This window comes from Mobula birostris, chromosome 16 (genome assembly GCF_030028105.1).
Source record: "Mobula birostris isolate sMobBir1 chromosome 16, sMobBir1.hap1, whole genome shotgun sequence".
In the NCBI taxonomy this organism is placed as follows: domain Eukaryota; kingdom Metazoa; phylum Chordata; class Chondrichthyes; order Myliobatiformes; family Myliobatidae; genus Mobula; species Mobula birostris.
This window is the reverse complement of record NC_092385.1, coordinates 61,604,816-61,625,144: the sequence shown is the minus strand read 5'-3', so window position 1 is coordinate 61,625,144 and position 20,329 is coordinate 61,604,816. Positions and strand designations below refer to the sequence as shown.

The 20,329-nt window shown below is 41.2% G+C and overlaps 1 protein-coding gene across 1 annotated transcript in view; it reads left to right on the top strand.

The window, feature by feature from the left end:
• Nucleotides 1-20,329, top strand: part of rnf123 (ring finger protein 123) — a 410,214-nt gene that overhangs the window by 200,363 nt on the left and 189,522 nt on the right. The window contains exon 30 of the mRNA XM_072280728.1: nt 5,408-5,492. Coding sequence (XP_072136829.1) covers nt 5,408-5,492 — 85 coding nt within the window. The remainder of the gene's footprint in view (nt 1-5,407; nt 5,493-20,329) is intronic.

Here is a 20,329-nt window from a genome sequence, read left to right as displayed (position 1 = left end):
TAGCGGGGTTTTGACCCAAAATGTTGACATTTCCTGTCCCTCTACAGATGCTGTTTGACGCAATGAGTTCCTCCAGTAGGTTGCTTGTTGCTCCAGTTTCCAGCATCTGCAGTCTCTTGTTTCTATTTACTGTTCCTGGCATTGGCCTGAATGTGACTCTTTGGGACTCTCAGGGGAGGTATTCAGTGTTGACTGGTCTCATTCTTATTTTGGTGACACGGTAATGGGTGAAAAACAACAGTTGGTGCTTTTGATTCCACCCGACCTGACTTCAGTCCCAATCTCAGGTTATCCATCAGTAGAGTTGCATATTCTACATTTCACAGAGAGAAGCAGTATGGAAATAGACTTTTAGTCTAACAAGTTCATGCTGACCATCAGCCATCTATTTACACGATCCCTATATTAACCCATTTTATTCTTATCAAATCCTCCCAGATTCCTATTTACTAGTGATGATTACAATGGGTAATCAACGTACTAAGCAGCACATCTTTGGGAGTTATTTATTTATTTAGGGATGCAGCATAGTAACAGGCCTTTTCAGCCCAATTACCCTATAGTACTAACCCATGCGTCTCTGGAATGTGGGAGGAACCGGATCACCCAGAGGAAACTCGTAGTCGTGAGCAACTGTACAAACTCCTTACAGATAGTGCCAAAAATGAACCTTGATTGCTGGCACTATAACAGCATTACACTATATGAAAAGAATGCACGCGTTCATAGGGCGAATGTGCAAACTGTATGCAGACAGCACACCGAAGTTGTATTGAGCCCAGGAGTCCAGCAGAATCTCCACTAGCTGCACCTCTGTATTTCTCTTCCAGTTGGTCCAGTTTCCTTCCAATATACAAAGACCACTATAAATTACACCATAATGTAGATATAAAGCAAAAGAATCAAAGGGGAGTTGATGGGTATGTGTGAGAAAAAATAAACTGTGGGTATGGGACTGAGCTGGTTTGTCTGTTAAGAGCCAGAATGAACCTGATAGCTGAATAGCCTCCTCGTTTACTGTCACAGTAGATAAACAGTGAACCAGAAATTTGAAGAGATTCATTTTGGAGGATATTTGCAAAATGGCGAGCATCCCATCATGTAGAGAGTTGAACATGGTACAGTACAGCACAGGAACAGGCCCTTCGGCCCTCAGTGTCCCTGCAGAACACCATCCCGATTTAAACTAAATTGCTTCTGCCTACACACAATCCATATTCTTCCATTTCCTGTATATTCATGTTTCTGTCTAAAAGCCTCTTAAATATCACTATAATATGTGCTTCCACCACTTCCCAAGGCAGCTCATTGTAGGCATCTATCAACCCATTGCAAACAAGAAACAACTTGCCTTGCACATTTTCCTTAAACTGGCCCCTCTCAACTTAAATGCATGTCTTCTAGTATTTGACATTTCTACCCTGGGAAAGAAGGATTTGGATTGTTTACCCTATCTATGCATTTTTAAAACTGATATCAAGAAAATAACCCAAATTCATCTAATCTGTTGCTGTGGTTCTGCTCTCTAATCCAGGCAGCATCCTGGTAAACCCCTTCTGTACCCTTTCCAAAGGTTCTTCATCCTTCCTGTAATGAGGCAACCAGAATTGCACACAAACCAAAGTTTTATATAGCTACAACATGACTTCATTACTCTTATGCCCTAACCAATGAAGACAAATATGGCTTATTTATCACCCTGTTTTTTGCTGGGTGTGGCCACTTTCAGTAAGCTACAGATTTAGACTCCAAGATCTCTCAGTACGGCAGTGCGTTTTTAGGGTATTATCACTAATCGTGTAGAAGAAGAGAAGAAGAAAGCCCTTATCTCCGAGTGGAGTCATCGGGACGCCGTCATGACAGCGTTTTTTAGCAAGCTTCCTTATTTTTACAAGGCCGAGTTGCTAGCTCATCGCTTAACCCAGCACGGATGGAAAGCGTGCAAGGGGGCCGGCTAGATTCGAACTTGGAAGCCTTCGCTCTGAAGTCCGGCACTGATGCCACTACGCCACCAGCCGACTACTCTCCCCCTGCATATGGCCTCCCACAGTGTAACACCTGCTTGGATTAATTTCCACCTGCACTTTCTCCACCATATTTGTCTCTGATCTATAATCCACTAATTCCTTTGACAACTTTTAAGCCTCTTATTTGAAATTGTAAACTTCTGTATTTTATTTTGCGGATTTGAGGTTGAACGATGTGATGTCATTTTCATGGAAGCTGCGCATCTTTGGTTGTCCTATATATAGTGCTTATTTAGTTCAGACTTATTTAGCTAAACACTGCTTGTAAGATGTAAGTAAATACAAATAAACATAGTAATATTTTTTATCCTTGGGATGTACCAAAGTGCTTTATAACCAATTAGTTATATTAGGGGAACAGATAGGAGTCAATTTATACACAAAATCCAATGTATACCATAATTATTGATTGAGGGTTAAAGGATAGTTGTGACATAAATTATTTTTACAATGTCTTCGGGTACTTTGCAGTGAATAAGTGTCTTGTAGGGTATGAGGTTTATTTAGGGATTAACTTCTTTTATTAATGTTAGTACAGAGGTAAAGGTTGGATGGCATATCTGAGAATTTCCCCATCCCCTCTGGTTTGGAATTGTTTCTGTCTATCTGAGAGGATGATTGTTGATCTACTTACTAATCCATAGGTTATAATTGATAATCTGGAAAACAAGGGCACTGACTCAATGATACTGGAAACAAAATGCTGGCATCACTAAAAGTGACCAGGTTGCCATTAAAATAATCCTGGTTGTTTAGTTAACTACTGTATTTACTGCTCTGGTCTTCATATGATGTGGTCCAGAGATGTGAAATGTATAACCTCTTCACAGCTTTGGACAAGATGGTAAGTAGGAGGGTTACTCCTGTTCTTTTGTGGTGTCGTCTTGTGGATACTTTTGCATGGTTAGTGATCTCCAGCTCCTTTCAATCTCACATGAGTGCATTTAGGAAACTTACCTCTAATGCTCAAGATATTTGACAAATCAGTGTAGGAAGAAGTGGGACACCTCAGGGCAGTAATTTTTCAAAGGGCCATCAATTTGAATCATTCTGTTTTTTTTTTCTTTCCATATTTCCTGTCTGACAGTGTTTCCTCAGTCTTCTGCTTTAATTTTACGTTTTCAGAATCCACAGTTTTTGCTCTTGCAAGCATGTAAGTGGGGAAGACCATGGCATGTAGGGAGGGAGAGTGTGTACTATGCTTCAATAAGCAGAAATTCTGCAGATTCCATTTCTTTCTCAGTGTTTGACTGCAAAAATCTTAGAGGATAGTGGATTACTTGTGGTCAGAATCGAGATCATGGCTGATGGCATGAACATTGACTTCTCTAACTTCCGCTAATGCCCCACCTCCCCCTCGTACCCCATCCATTATTTATTTATATACACACATTCTTTCTCTCTCTCTCCTTTTTCTCCCTCTGTCCCTCTGACTATACCCCTTGCCTATCTTCTGGGTTTTCCCCCCACCTCCCCCTTTTCCTTCTCCCTGGACCTCCTGAATCATGATCCTCTCATATCCCTTTTGCCAATCACCTGTCCAGCTCTTGGCTCCATTCCTCCCCCTCCTGTCTTCTCCTACCATTTTGATTCTCCCCCTCCCCCTCCCACTTTCAAATCTCTTACTAGCTCTTCCTTCAGTTAGTCCTGACGAAAGGTCTCGGCCCGAAGCATCGACTGTACCTCTTCCTAGAGAAGCTGCCTGGCCTGCTGCGTTCACCAGCAACTTTGATGTGTGTTGCTTGAATTTCCAGCATCTGCAGAATTCCTCGTGTTTACATAATTTGATTACTGATTAATTTACCACATGTTCATTTAATTCGAAATTTAAAAACTACTTCTCCACACATCTGTCCCTGATAGTTATAAACAAAGTCTACTGCGTTCTTAAACAAAATTGTTACTACTTTGAATCCTTGTTAATCATTTCAAGCAGTTTCCATTTCTTGAATTTTAATGTAACTAAAATGTCCTGTGCTGCTGACATTGAAGTAATTTTAAAATTGAAGTTAATTGTTTGTAAGTTGATGCACACTCGAGGTGATGGCAGTGAGCTGGAGAAGATGGATAGGTGGTGAGATGTGGGTTGGATACCACGGGTCTGTTCATTCTCCTGTTCATCCATTCTCATTCTTGTTTTGGTTTTTAGAGCTGTCATTGCCTTTTTTAAGTATGAGTTCCTAGCTGACCTATTCACATTTTAAAAGGGGTGATCTTACATTTAGATTTAGGGTTTTTAGGTCTAATAATAAATTTGCTTACATATTTGTGTCATTTATTTGATTATTATTACTGGCACTTGGGTGGCTAAGTATATTTTATAATGTAATCATTTTCCACCAAGCTAATCTCTCAAGCAGGATAAGGCATGAGTGCAGATCCTGACAGGTGATATCATGTCCCATACTGGTAATGTAGGTGAGTGATAGAGTTCAGATTAGTATTCCCACTCTGGAGCACGTAACCTGTGTCCCAATGAAGGGTCTTGGCCTGAAATATCAACTCTTTATTCTCCTCCATAGATGCTGCCTGACCTGCTGAGTTCCTCAAGCATTTTGTGTGTTGCCATTATCTGCAGAATTTCTTGTGTTTGCCCAGCTGTTGTCAGCCTTCTTTAATACTTAGTAATTTTTCTTTGACTTTCTTTGCAATATAATTTGTAGCCAACCCGAAGGTAGGTTGGTGTTAAAAAGACTCTGACATTTTGTTTGTTTGAGCAACATGTCAGTTTCTGAAGCACAAGAAGCATGGACTATTCCCATGCAAAACAGAGTATTTAGAGGTTAACTGACCATGAACTGAGATGACTTTGATCGTCTGGAGGGATTGAAACATTGAGCCAGCCTGCAAAGAAGCAGATTAGCTGTCATGTTTAATGAAGCAGTGGCTAACTGCAAAATCTCATTCACCCCTACAGACGACTGCGGTGAATTTGGAGCCTTATTGTAGTTATCAGTTTAAACACCTGAGTAAGAAAGCTAAAAGTAGGTTTATTATCAAAGTGCATAAATGTCACCATACACCAGATTCGTTTTGTTGTAGACATTTATAGGAAAATAAAGAAATACAATAGAATTGAACAAAAACTACAGATAACAAAGAGTGCCAACCAACCAATGTGCAAAAGAAGACAAATCATACAAATAATAACAAAGTAAATAAATAATACTGAGAATCAGAGTTACAGAGTTCTTGAAAGTGAGTCTGGAGATTGTGAAATCAGTTCAGAGTTGAGGTGAGTGAAGTTACCCTTGCTTGTTCAGGAGCTTGATGGTTGTAGAGAAATAACCGAAGCAAGAAGGAGTGTGGTGTTCATAACTAATAATGTGAAAAAGATGCTTAGGGACTTTGGTTTGATGTAATTCTCTGTTCATTTCTAGGGATGTGGATTTGGATACAGATACACACGGCTTCCTCACTTGTTGAAAAGCAAGCCAGAAGATGCCAACATGCCAAGCCTGCAGAGTGAGTATAAGCCAAACTGTAACTTCACTGGCAACTTATTCTGTGACTGTTTTATCTGGTGACACTGTCACCAGCCGTTTTCCCTATTCTTCTTTTACATACGAATGAAGTGAAGCAAAATTACTTCCCTTCCTCTACTTTAAAAAGATGGTTTTTTCTGAATTTAAAGTCGTCCTTTAGTCCACCGTGCTCTCAGAAGTCTCACTACTTGTAGTTACATTTCTTTACATGAGTGTGCTTAACTGCAGCAAGGTAACTTTAAAACCATGGCTATTATTAAGCTAGTTAATAGTGGAAATTTCTTACATATATTCAGATTTTTTTTGTTTTCGGGGGCAGAATAAATGGACGAATTGGAACTGGTGTGGTTTAGGACGATGGCTGTAGAGTTTAGATAGTATCTTACAGAGGAGCAGGTCAAGAGTAGGTTGGAATTATTGAATCTGGAGATAATAAAGATTGGGTAAGGATTTCTGCGGTAGAGGAATTTAGACAGATGTGTTTACAGCTTGTGAATTGCGGTAGGAATAGAACATAGAACAGTAAAACATTGGAACAGGTCCTTTATTCCACAATATTTGTGCTGACCATGATGCCAATTTAACCTGCACATCTGACTGCACATGCCACATATCCTTCAGTTCCCTGCCTTACTTATGACTAAGAGCCTCTTAAACTTCATTAGGCCATTTGGATCATCGAGTCTGCTCTGCCATTTCATCATGCCATTTCAATCCAATTTTCCTCTCCGCCCCAATCTCCTGCCTTCTCCCTGTATCCCTACATGCCCTGACCAATCAAGACTCTATCAGCCTCTGCCTTAAGTACGCATACAGACTTGACCTCCACAGCTGCAAAGAATTCCACAGATTCACTATTCTCTGGCTAAAGAAATTCCTCACCTCCGTTCTAAAAGGACACCCCTCTATTCGGAGGCTGTGTCTCTGGCCTTAGACTCTCACACCATAGGAAATATCCCTTCCACATTCGCTATGTCATGGCCTTTCACCATACAATAGATATCAGTGAGGTCACCCCTCATTCTTCTGAATTCTAGTGAATACAGGCCCACAGGTATCAAATGCTCTTAATATGACAAGCCATTCAATCCTGGAATCATTTCCGTGAACCTCCTTTGAACCCTTTCCAGTTTCAGCACATCTTTTCTAAGATAAGGGACCCAAAACTGCTCACAATACTCCATCTGAGGCCTGACCAGTGTTTTATAAAGTTTCAACATTATATCCTTGATTTTAGTCCTCTTGAAATCAATGCTAACATTGCATTTGCCTTCCTCATCACTGAATCTATCTGCAAATTAACCTTTAAGGAATCCTGCATACGGACTCCCAAGTCCCTTTGCGCCTCAGTTTTTTGTATTATACCTCCATTTAGAAAATAGTCAACCGTTCCATTTCTTCTACTAAAGTGAATGACCATACACTTCCTGTATTCCATCTGCCATTTCTTTGCCCATTCTCTTAATCTGTCAAAGTCCCTCCATAGCCCCTCTACTTTCCCAAAACTACCTGCCCCTCCACCTATCTTCATACCGTCTGCAAACCTTGCAACAAAGCCATCAATCCATCATCTAAATCACTGACATACAATGTAAAAAGGATTGGTCCCAACACAGACCCCTGTGGAACAGCATTAGTCATCTGAAGCCAACCAGAAAAGGCTCCCTTTATTCCCACTCTGCCTCCTGTCAATCAGCCAGTGCTATCTCCATGCTAGTCAGTCAGTCAGTGGGTGCCGTCCCGTATCCGGGGTTGGCGGCTATGCACCTCCATCTTCTTTGATCTTGCGACCCAGTCTCGCCTCCAGTTTGTTCTCGCTGGCCGCCTTGGCACTGCCTGCCGCCGCCCCTGCCGAACTCGAGCCCGAAGCCGTGTCGGCCTCCAGCCGCGGCCATTTCATCGAGCTCGACCCTTCCTTAGGCGGAGGCCTTGGGCAGGTCCAGGCACACGGTGCAGTGCCCAAGTTCATCATGTCTCTCCTAACTAAGTGCATAGCATACGATTCGTAGATACATGTTGAGGCTTTAGTCTCTTCCACGGAAGATGGCCGTTGGCTCACAAGGAGCTCATCTGCCCTTTGTCAGATCTTGATTTTTTTTTAGTCCTGCTGGGTGTCCTCACACCCTCCTCACCAGACTAAGTCCGGTGGGGGAGCTGACCCAAGTCACCGACCGCTCGACCACAGCCCCCGGCCGAGTGCCGGGTGCCTGCCCCCCGCTGAATCTCTCCGAGTGTCCGGCGCCTGACCGAAAACCATGGTCAAGCGACCGTGCTAGTATCTTTCCTGTAATACCATAGAGTCTTAACTTGTTAAGCAGCCTCATGTGTGGCACCTTGTCAAAGACCTTCTGAAAATCCAAGTACATAACATCAACTGATTCTCCTTTGTCTATCCTGTTTGTTATTTTTTCAAAGAATTCCAACAGATTTGTCAGGCAAGATTTTCCATTGAGAAAACCATGCTGACTACAGCCTATTTTATCAAGTGCCTCCAAGTATCCTGAGACCTCATCCTTAATAATCGACTCCAACACCTTCCCAAACACTAAGGTCAGACTAACTGCCCAATAATTTCCTTTCTTCAGCCTCTCTCCCTTTTTGAAGAGTGAAGTGACATTTGCAATTTTCCAGTCCTTCGGAACCATGCCAGAATCTAGTGATTGTCTGATTTTTATTAATAACTATAAAACAACTAGTCAGCTATGAGGAATAGATAAGGCTTATAAATATTTTTAGTGGAACCCTCCCCAACAACAATATTCCAATTTAATAAGCATTTAAGTGTCGAATAGAAAAGATTCTTGGAAGATAATTACTAATGTCTCCACAATCTCTTCAGCCACCTCTTTCAGAACTCTGAGGTACACACCATCTGGAACAGGTGGACTACCTTTAGTCCTTTCAGTTTTCCAATAACTTTCTCTCTAGTAATGGTAACTTCACACATTTCATGACCCTTGACTCTTGGAACATCCACCATACTGCCAGTGTCTTCCACAGTGAAGACTAATGCAAAATATTTATTCAATTCATCTGCCATTTCCTTGTTCCCTATTACTACCTCTCTAGCATTATTTTCCGGAAGTCCAATATCCACTCTCGCCTCTCTTTTACACTTTATGTATCTGAAGAAATTTTTGGTATCCTTTTTTAGTATTATTGGCTAGTTTACTTTCGTATTCCATCTTTTCCTCCTTTATGACATTTTTAGTTGCCTCCTGTTGGTTTTTAAAAGCTTCCTCATCCTCTAACTTTCCACTAATTTTTGCTCTATTATATGCCCTCTCTTTAGTTTTTATGTTGGCTTGATTTCTCCATCATTTCTGTTTCCAGCCATCTATTGCTATGTAAAGAAACTTGCTTCATAAATATCCTTTAAACTCCTCTCACCTTAAAGCTATGGCATTTGTACCCTGGGAGAAAGACTCTTGACATATGTACACCAGTAGCCACTTCATTAGGTACACCTGTACACCTGCTCGTATCTAATCAGCCAATGATGTAGCAGCAACTCAATGCATAAAAGATTGCAGACATCGTCTAGTTGTTATTCAGACCAAATAACAAAATAGGGAAGAAATGTAATCTTGATGCACTTGACAGTGAAATGATTGTCGGTGCCAGATGAGGTGGTTTGAGTATCTCAGAAGCTGCTGATCTGTGATTTGCACGCACCACATTTTCTGGAGTTTGCAGAGAATGGTGCAAAAAACATAAAAAACATCCAGTGAGCAGCAGTTCTGTGGGTGAAATTGTCTTGTTAATGAGAGAGGTCAGAGGAAAATGGCCAGACTGATTCAACTGAAAGGAAGGTAACAGTAACTCAAATAACCACACATTACAACCCTGGAGTGTAAAAGAGCATCTCTGAATGCACAGCGCATCAAATCCTGAAGTGGATGGGCTATAGCAGCAGAAAACCACAAGCATGCACTCAGTGGCCACTTTATTAGGTACAGGAGATATCTAAAGTGACCACTGAATGTATATGGAGAGATGGCTTTCTGACTACATTGATGTCAAATTCACATAAAGTATGAGGATCCATCAGTATTTTCATGAATGACCTGGAACTCCTGAGCCCCTAAGTGAAGTTGCATGGCAGAAAATAAAATGGTGGTGGTTGTAGAGAATGGTATTTTAACTCAGAGATATTTTCAGCTTGGACTAGGTTGTAGCCAAAATTGGGAAACTAAATATTAAGCCAACCACAGTAGAATAGCAGTGGGGAAAGTACACATATGTTTAATTTAAAATTCACAAATCTGAGCATCAGGTAAATGCTGGAGCAGCTAGTGAAGGACTAGAATTTGGAGTCTGTATTGGAGAAAAGGTCGTATGCTCATTGAAGAAATCTTTGAGTGTAGAAGACAGGGCTTAGGCAGTGATGGTTACAAATAAGTTAAATATTTTGGGCAGCGAGAGGATATCAACAGTGGAAGACAGTGGAAGGCAGTGGAAATAAGTTCTACTTATTTTAGTTATTACCATGTTCTCTTATCAATGAGTACTACTTCTGGTGACCAGAGCAACCAATATGCACACAGCAAATAACTAGATTCACTCTTTGTTGAGATATTGATTAAAATGTGAATGGTGAGAAGAGAAATCTGAAGAGAAATTCCTAGCTTCTTACCTTTTTTATCCATTTTAATAGGCAGGTGGGAGCTTGGATGCAAGTCTCATTAGAATGACAGTTTCACTGATAATGGAGCATTCCCTTGGTATCGTACTGCTGTAGCAGCCAGAGGGGAGAATAAAAAATGCGATCAACGTGGAATGTGTGTAAATGGATAGTTGCTATTTGGCACAGAGTTGTTGGGCTGAAGGGCCTGTTTCCAGTTTGTATCTCTGTAATGTAATCACGGCCCTGAGCTCACTTCCAAATCTGGTATATTTTCCATAGATGCTGACCTGCTGAGTTCCTCCAGCATTTTGTGTGTGTGTGTGTGTTTTGTTTGGATTTCCAGTATCTGCAAATTTTCTCTTGTTTCTCGTATATTGTGAGTTGAATGAACTCCAGGAAAATATGATGCAGGGTCTGCGTTCTTCTAGCAGTTGTTTTCTTTTTGTATTTGATTACAGCATCTGTATCTCTTATGTCTCCACCAAATATTGGCTTGCTGAGGTTTGATGTTTGTTAACCAATGGTTTCCCACTTGTTTTTAGTATATGGGCACCCATGTCCAATCCCAGAAGCATTGACAGAATTTGACCTAAGTTTTACCTCTTATATACTTTTTTTTTGTTTTTTTATGATTTATTATTGTCACATGTACCAAGATACAGTGAAATACTTGTCTTGTATATTGTTTATGTATGCATATAATCCTGATATTTTTTCTGAGTTCTAAGATAACACAAGTATGTACAACATTGATAACTGCTTAATGTTAGTGAGTCTGGTTAAGGAGCATACTGTAAGTAGACCACAAGCAACAGGGCAAATAAGAATATTACTGTGGGTTTATTGGGAAAATCTTTTCTCTATTTTCATAATCTGCTCTCAGATCTGAATATATGAGTTTTATGTTCCTAGGAGGCCTTGGACCGTTACAACCTGGGCAAAGTACCTTCAGGCATACAGATTGTTAGTCCAAAGTCAAACTAGGCAAGGTACTATACAAGATAGTTAGAGCACCCTTTGGCCCATGATGTGCCTACTTCTTAACCTACTTTCAAATCAAACTAACCTTTCCATTCTAAATAGCCTGCCATTTTTCTGTCATCAGTGTGCCTAAGAGTCTCTTAAATGCTTCTAATGTGTCTGCCTCTACCGCCACCCCTGTCAGAGCAGTCCACATACCCATCACTCTCTTTAAAAGCTTATCTCTGACATCTCCCTAAACTTTCCTCCTATCACCTTAAAATATGCTCCCTTGTATTAGCCATTTTCACCCTTGGAAAAAGTATCTTGTCTATCCATTCAATCTATGCCTTTTATCATCTTGTACATCTCTTTCGAGTCCCCTCTCATTCTCCTTTGCTCCAAAGAGAAAAGCTCTAGCTTGTTCAACCTATCCTCATAAGTCATTGTCTCTAATTCTGGCAGTATCCTGGTAAATCTCCTCTGCACACTCTCTAAAGCTTCCACATCCTTCCTATAATACCACAGTGAGCATGTGGTATGTTAGACAAAAGAGTGGAGAGGAAAATGCAGAGTTGTTCATTGAGTCTTCCCCATACTGTTGTGATGCCTCAGGTATCATGTCCCACATATTCCCTGCTCACTGGGTCATGTAAGAGTTGACTCAGTGACCTTGCTGATTGTTAGTGCAGACTCAGTGAAACATCTTTGATTTCTTGAATCATATAATGAACTTTAATTAACTTTATATAAAAAAAAACTCCAGTCCCAGCAAAGTTAGAAACACAGCTGTTTGGCTAACGGGTCACGCTTGTACTTCCGCCATTCTTATTGCACTTTTGGAAGAAAAGGTTATACAACAAATATTTGGAGAACAAATGTCACATTATCAAAGTAGACTACCAGCTCACCCTTTGATTGCTGTATGATGTGGAAGAAAAGATCATTCTGCTTTCAAGCCTATCTGGACATTTGGTACAATCCTACCTTATTTCAATTTTCTTCCCGTAGCCCTTCATTACTTTTATGTTTGCAAAGCTAAAATCCTCCTTAAGTATATTCAGGAAGTGACTTGGCTTCCCGCACATCCTGTGGATGGTATTTCATAAGTTCACTGCCTTCTGGACAAAGAAATTCATTGTTGCCTCAGTCTATGTCTTGCCCTGCATCCTAAGAGTATGACTCTTCATCCTGTGCCCAACCCCAACCCCAACCCCCTGGGTCAGGGCAACATCCTCACCAAGTCTTGTACATCTGTCACTTCTTTGTACATTTCAGTGAAATATCTTTTTATTTCACCAAACTCTTATGAGCAAGTTATTAGTGGTCTGTTGAAGGGAGGGGACACATTGGGATGAAGAGCAGATTTTTTTCTTTCCATGCCATCTTGGATCTTATCTGATACTTTCTTCTATGTTATGGGGTGGGAATACTGATCATTTTAAAGATAAAGATTTATAGATTAGGTTTATTTGTGACATGTCCATCAAAACATACAGTGAAATGCATTGTTAGTGTCAAATCAAATCAGCAAGGATTCTGCTGGGCAGCCTGCAAGTGTCACCACGCTTCTAACGCAAACAAAGCATGCTCACAATTCAGTAACCCTAACTGGTATGTCTGTGGAACGTAGGAGAAAACCAGAGCACCCTGAGGGAACTCACACAGTCACGGGAAGAATGTACAAACTCCTTACAGACAGTAGTGGGAATTGAACCCTGATCTTACAGCTGGCACTGTAATAGGTGCCACCTCCTGTGCTACTGTGCCACCTGGAATCGCTACAAATTTCTAAGGTTGTACCTTGTCTTGAATAGAAAGAAATTATTCATAATAAACAGATTGTGGTGCAGCACATGCATCTTATCAACAAGGATGAAGGTTCAACTAGATGTGCAGTGTGGATAATCTATCATGGCTTCTGAGAACCACTCCACAGAATATCAAGTGACAACTGAGAGTTCTAAATTAAAATAAAGCCATGGAACTCAACAACGTGCCAGCAGAAGGACTGAGGATTTATGGTCCAGAACTACACTCAGTAACCACTTTATTATGTTTATCTGTACTCCTGCTTGTTTATATGAATATCTAATCTGTGGCAGTAACTCAGTGCATAAAAGCATGGTCAAGAGGTTCAATTGTTGTTCAAACCAAACATCAGAATAGGGAAGAAATGTGATCTAAGTGATTTGATCATGGAATGGTGCAAAAAACAAAAACACATCCAGTGAGTGGCAGTTCTATGGGTGAAAGCACCTTGTTAACGAGAGAGGTCAGAGGATAATGGCCAGACTGGTTCAAGCTGAGAGGAAGGTGGCAGTAACTCAAATAACCACATAATACAACGATGGTGTGCAGAAGAGCATCTCTGAATGCACAACACGTTGAACCTTGAAGGGAATGAGCTGTAGCAGCAGAAGACCACGGACATACAAAAGTATACACAGTGGCTATTTTTTTTTAGGTAGCTCCTGTACCTAATATAGTGGCCACTGACTGTAGCTTTATCTTTATCCATGCTTTTCCAGTGAATTGACAACTTTGGCTCCTACAAGACAATGTGGAAGATTGGGGAGGGGTAACTATTATTGGCCTTCCCGGCGATGCCCAGGTCTTAAACATGAATTGAAAAAACATGTCTAGACACCAGGTTTGGGTTGTACTCTTGTTCATAGTGCATTAACGACCAGTTAAAGCAAGGTACTTGAAAGTCACATCCATCCTTTCGCCATTAACATTGCTGCGCCACCCTCAAATAAAGGGGTTTCTTCGACCTATTTTGCCAGATTCATTTGAAAGATGTGACTCTCAGTGCAGGGTGCCCAAGTACGTGTCCTGCCAATGTGTGGTTAAATTTTGCTTATCACGGGTTAAGTGAAAGGAATAGCCAGATCTACTGCACTGCTCTTCACACTGTGTGATCCTGCAGAGATGTCATCATGTCAATGCAGTCTGATCTCCCTTCATCCTAATCATTCATTGCTTGACGGTTTGAGGACTCAACATTTTATTTGTAGTGTTGTCAGCATTTTTCAAGGGCAGTTGTAATATTCTGATAAAGTTTGTGCAATGCCATACTATGCTTAGATGGAACATTGTGTGGATATTTACTCTAAACTGATTAAATTGATAGGCATAACTGCATATGATTAATAAGATCCATTAGTTGACGGATTGCATATTGAAAGCTGTATTTTTCTGTTTAGCACAGGAACCATCTTCCATGGTAACTCCATTCAGTATATATTATTGTTTTTCTCCTGCACTGCTCACTGAACCGAAGTTGATTCCCTGGCTTGATAGTAAGTGCAGAATGAGGGATGCCCTGGGCCGTGAGGTGACAGATTGTATTTGTATGTGATTCTGGCTCCACAGGTTTTAGCTGTCCGGTGTGTTCTGAGTGCATCCCATTTTCATTGCTGGTGGTCCCACACAGTACGTTGGGCAGTGTCCTCAGTGTGTGGAGTGGCTTTGTTTATTTGGGCCCTTGTTAATCACTCCCTTAAACTGACATGAACAGATTTATGTTAATCTGTTATGATGAGGATTGTGGGTTTGTCTCTTGTGCGCTCGCTTGCCACAGACCAAGTTTGGCAGATACGTCCTTTGTCCAGCTTGATCATTTGTGTTGCTGAGCCGCTTGATTTTTGGGCATTGAAACTGCCCCTCTGTTCCCTATCTACTCCCATTGCAACTTTCAAATGTTGTTCAACACAGAGGGTCACTGATTCATCTGCTGGGACAGAGCAACAGATAGTAATCAGCAAGAAGCTTTCTTGTCCGTGTTTAGTCTGTTGGTGTGGGACTTCTCAGAGACTGGACTCATTCTTAGCATTCCCAGAGCTATTCCCTCCCTTTTCTACTGCCACCTTTGGTGGTTCTTTTTGTTGGTAATTAAATTGCTCTTCTTTCCACATTCTAATCAATTCCCTTCCACCTCCCTACCACCACATATTCTACCACTTACCTATAATTGGGCAATTTACAGTGTTTGACTGGCTACAGATCCACACATTTTTGGGATGTGGGAGAAAACAAACACCTGATAGAAGAAGAATGTGCAAACTCTATGCAAACAGCAGTGTATTATTGGCACCAGACTACTTGCCATCAAGGTCATATATACAGAAAGGTGCCAGAAAAGGGCTGGAAACACCCTCCTCATGGACGGCTTCCCCCTCTGCCATCAGGGAGAAGGCTACGTAGCATCCACACCAGGACCACTAGACTCAAAAGCTGTTACTTTCCCCAAGCAGTAAGGCTGATCAACACCTCCATCCACTCACTGCATCACTAGTTTATTATTTCACATCGGTCACCTTATGTACAACCTAGAGTCACTTCATGGAATATAATCTATGTATATAAGCTATTCTATATATTTATATTTTTGTGTGTTTTTCTTCTTATTATTGTGTTCTTGATCTTTCGTGTTTTTTTGTGTACTACATCAGGTCCAGAGTAACAATTATTTCATTCTCTTTACATTTGTGTACAGGAAATGACATTAAACAATTTTCATGACAATTGTTGTACCTGAGGTCAGGATTAAACTCGGGTCACTGGCACTGAGGCTGTGCCATTCCCCCCCCCCCCCAAATCTGAGGAACACACAGTACTCAAATCTGCCCCATTATTCAATGTGGGTGAATTTGTACAACTCCACTTTCTAGACCTAACCCCATGTTCATCGCACAAATATCTTGGACCACAGTTTTGTAATATTGAAAAGCTGTGGAGTGTTCAAGGAGTGGGAAAGAGAATGCTTTTATCCAAGAGGGCTAAGGGTGACTAGTCAATGAGGATATTCCGCTTGCCATTGCTTCCATCTTCCTCAGCATGGTCTCTTGGCAATTTCATTGTTCTGAGTTGAGTATCTGAAAACATATCCTCTTTTTGCACAAAGTTCAATCATTGCTCACTTTTGCTCTTGTTTAATTCTTCCATTAGTTTAAGCTAAATGAATTTTTTAATTATATCTCTAGGCTAGTTTATGAGCAGCAGACATGATGTGCAGTATAAAGCAGTGGTTCTCAACCTTTGAGAGCCACTGCTCATGGCCCACTTATGACTTTCATTTAACTCTGTGCACCCCACCCTTCATTTTCTCCATTTGTTTCTTTTGGTAAACTGCACTAATTATTCTGATATGCAGCCAATACTTATGTTTTAACAGATTACAGGTTTCCCCTGCCATCCGAAGGTAGAGCGTTCCTATGAAATGGTTTGTAAGCAGGAATGTTGTAAAGCGAAGAAGCAGTTACCATTAATTTATATGGGAAAAATTTGTGAGCGTTCGCAGACCCAAAAATAATCTACTAAATCATGCCAAATAACACATAAGACCTAATATAACTGTAACATATAGTAAAAGCAGGAATGATATGATGAATACACAGCCTATATAAAGTAGAAAAACTTTTCCACAATCATTGCCGCGCTGTTCTCCGTGGCGAAAATCTCACGCAAGCGCTGTCAGCAAAAACACAGCGCAAGCGCTCTCCAGTAACCTTTAAGCTATGAAGCTGCCAAATCATACCAAATAACACGTAAAAATACACAGCCGATATAAAACAGAAATAATGTTTGTACAGTGTGGTATCACTTAGCAGAATTGGGACAGTGCCGAGCACACTGATGATGGTGTGTTAGACTGAGTCGTTGGAGGTTGGGGCGATGCAGTGGCCCCAACCCTCCAGGCAGCGAACCGATACCGATCCGCGAAGAATGCAGTGGTACAGCGGTAGCTGGGACGCACCCAGCACATCTTTAAGAAAAAAGCCGAAACAAGCAAACTAATTAAATAGGTGCCACCTGGCATGTAAATGTCGGCCCAGATCAGAGGCGACACAATCAGCAATCGCCTCTTAAAGATGTGCTGGGTGCGTTTCGGGTACCACTACGTTCTTCGCTGATCGGTATCTGTTGGCGGCCTGGGGGTTGGGGTGGTAGGACACTGGGGTGTCATCTCGTCGTCTGTTTCCAACAGGGTAGGCAGGTCATCTTCTTCTATGTTGAAGGTCGAGGTTTGTCGTCTGCTGTGGCTGATGTGGAAGGCTTGCTTGACTGCTTAGCCTTGCGCATTTTTAGATCATACAGTTCTTTGTAAGCACTCAAACCATCCTGCAAATACAGGTGTCCCCCGCTTTTCGAACACTCACTTTACAGAACCTCACTGTTACGAAAGACCTACATTACTTCCCTGTTTTTGCTAACAGAAGGTATCTTCACTGTTACAAAAAAAGGCAGCGCGCGTCCCGAGCAGCTGCTCTCCCCCAGATTCGGAACTGCATTCTCGCCGGCATTGCTTAAACACGTGCCTGTGAGCAGCCATTAGCAAGATGTGTTCTAAGGTATTGGAAAAACCTGAAAGAGCTCATAAGGGTGTTACACTTAGTGTAAAACTAGACATAATTAAGCATTTTGATCATGGTGAGTGAAGTAAGGAGAAAGTGAGTTTGGCTTGTGGAAGCTGACGAAGATGATGTTGAAGAGGTTTTGGCATCTCATGACCAAGAACTGATAGATGAAGAGCTGATGCAGTTGGAAGAGGAAAGGATAACAATCGAAACCGAATGCAGTAGCGAACTGAATGTGAAGCAACTGCGTGAGATTTTAGCTGCAATGATAAAGTACGACTTTAATTTTGAAAGGGTACGTAGGTTTAGGGGATATTTGCAAGATGGTTTGAGTTCTTACAAAGAACTGTATGATAGAAAAATGCGCGAGGCTCAGCAGTCAAGCAAGCCTTCTACATCAGCCACAGCAGATGACAAACCTCGACCTTCGACATCGAGGCAGGCAATCATAGGAGAAGATGTGCTGCCTGCCCTAATGGAAACAGACGACGAGATGACACCCCAGTGTCCCACTACCCCAACCCCCAGGCCACGGACAGATACCGATTCGTGGAGAATGCAGCGGTAACCGGGAGGCACACAACACATCTTTAAGAAAAAAGCCGAAATAAACATGCTAATTAATTAGGTGCCGCCTGACACGTAATTGGCGGCCCAGATCAGAGCCTCCCGGCTACCGCTGCACCACTGCGTTCTTTGCGGATCGGTATCAGTTGGTTGCCCGGAGGGTGGGGACCACTGCAGCACTCAGACTCCGACGACTGAGCCTAACACACCATCATCAGTGTACTTGCTGTCTTCCCGATTCCCATAAGTGATACTACACTGTACATACATTATTCCTACTTTATATAAGCTGTGTATTTTTACGTCTTATTTGGTATGACTTGGCAGCTTCGTAGCTTAAAGGTTACCTCAGGGAGTGTTTTTGCCGACAGCATTTGCATGAGGTTTTGTGCCGACGGCGCTCGCGTGAGATTTTCGTTACCAAGAGCAGTGCAGGCAATGATTGTGGGAAAGTATTTATACTTTATATAGGCTGTGTATTTATCATATCATTCCTGCTTTTACGATATGTTACTGTTATTTTAGGTTTTATGTGTTATTTGGCATGATTTGGTAGGTTATTTTTGGGTCTGTGAATGCTCACAAAATTTTCCCATATAAATAAATGGTAATTGCTTCTTCGCTTTACGACATTCCGGCTTACGAACCGTTTCATAGGAACGCTCTACCTTCGGATGGCAGGGGAAGCCTGTATGCCCTAAGCCGACGTACCCCCTTCAAAATTAAAGTTGTACTTTTCTGCAATCATTGTTGTTGATTGCAGCGAAAATCTCAGGTAGTTGCTTCACGTTCAGTTCCTGGACGACTTCACTTTCGGTCTGTTCGCTACTGCATTCGGTTTTGATTGTTATCCTTTCCTCTTGCAATTGCATCAGCTCTTCATCTGTCAGTTCTTGGTCATGAGATGCCAAAACCTCTTCAACATCATCTTCGTCAACTTCCACAAGCCAAACTCACTTTGTCCTTACTTCGTTCACCACGATTGAAACGCTTAATTATGTCTAGTTTTATGCTAAGTGTAACACCCTTACGAGCTCTTTCAGGCTTTTCCGATACTTAAGAACTCATCTTGCTAACTGCTGCTCACAGGCACGTGTTTAAGCAATGCCGGCTGGAATGCCGTTCCGAATCCGGGGGAGAGCGGGCTGTTTTTTTTCTTAACAGTGAAAACACCTGTTAGAGAAAACAGGTAACTAATGTAGGTCTTTCATAACAGTGAGGTTTCGTAAAGCGAATGTTCAAACAGTGGGGGACACCTGTATAGGTGTTATATGATAAATATATTACCGGTGTATAGGAAAAATAGAACTATTTCAAAGCTCTGAATAGGATACTTTATTTATAATATATATAATATTCTTTCAACCAACAATGAAAAAGCACTGAATATTTGATTGCAACTTGGTTAAAGATAATCAAAGACCACCTCTTTTCACAATATCGGGATGGTTACGAGCTTTTGATAGTAGTTGAAGAACTTGACTAAAGCCACATTCAACTTGATAAGAGATAGGAACTCCAATTAAAACCAACTTTACTTTCTCCAAGAGCTGTGGAAAATTACTTTGAATATCACTAGTTATCCAGAAATTTTGCTTACTGTGTATGAGTTTTAGTTGAATGGTTATATCACTGCAATCTCAATATGACATTCTTATAATGTGGTGTCAACATCATTCACATTTACCACAGATGGATCCACCACCCAATTGGGAATATGTATCTCCGGCAGGTCTCAAAATCGAAATTCCTATCAGTGTGCAGTTTTTTCACATGATCAAGATCATCATCTTGCAATTCTGTTTTAAGAGAAACAAGTGAAGGAAATTGCATGAACTCGCGACATCTAATTTTGCTGCTGAAAGGTTTGAGTTATCCAAGGGATGTGGTAATAGTCTCTTAGCGTGATATGAGATTGCAGTTCTTTCCCTGTAACTGTTTGTTTAATAAACAGATTTTCAAATATGTCTGGCAGGTAAAATTTTTCAGACCTTGCAGCTTCAGTGTGGTCTCCAAGCTAAGTATCACTTAGAAATGCTACACTATTATCCCAAAGTGCAACAATGCGACGAAGACAATTTTCTTTTGATAGCTGTCGGGCTCCTGTATACATTAGTAACTGTTCAAAATCATCTTCGTTTTCCTCAGAAAATTGTTAAAGATGACTGTCTTGAAGTGCATTTAGTTGATAGCCATTAGTACGGCAGGAAGGGTGTTGTGCAAACATCCTCCCAATTTTTTTTCAACCAAGTGCTGACCTGATGTCATAGTATATGCAAAAAAAAGTCAGAAACAGCATTT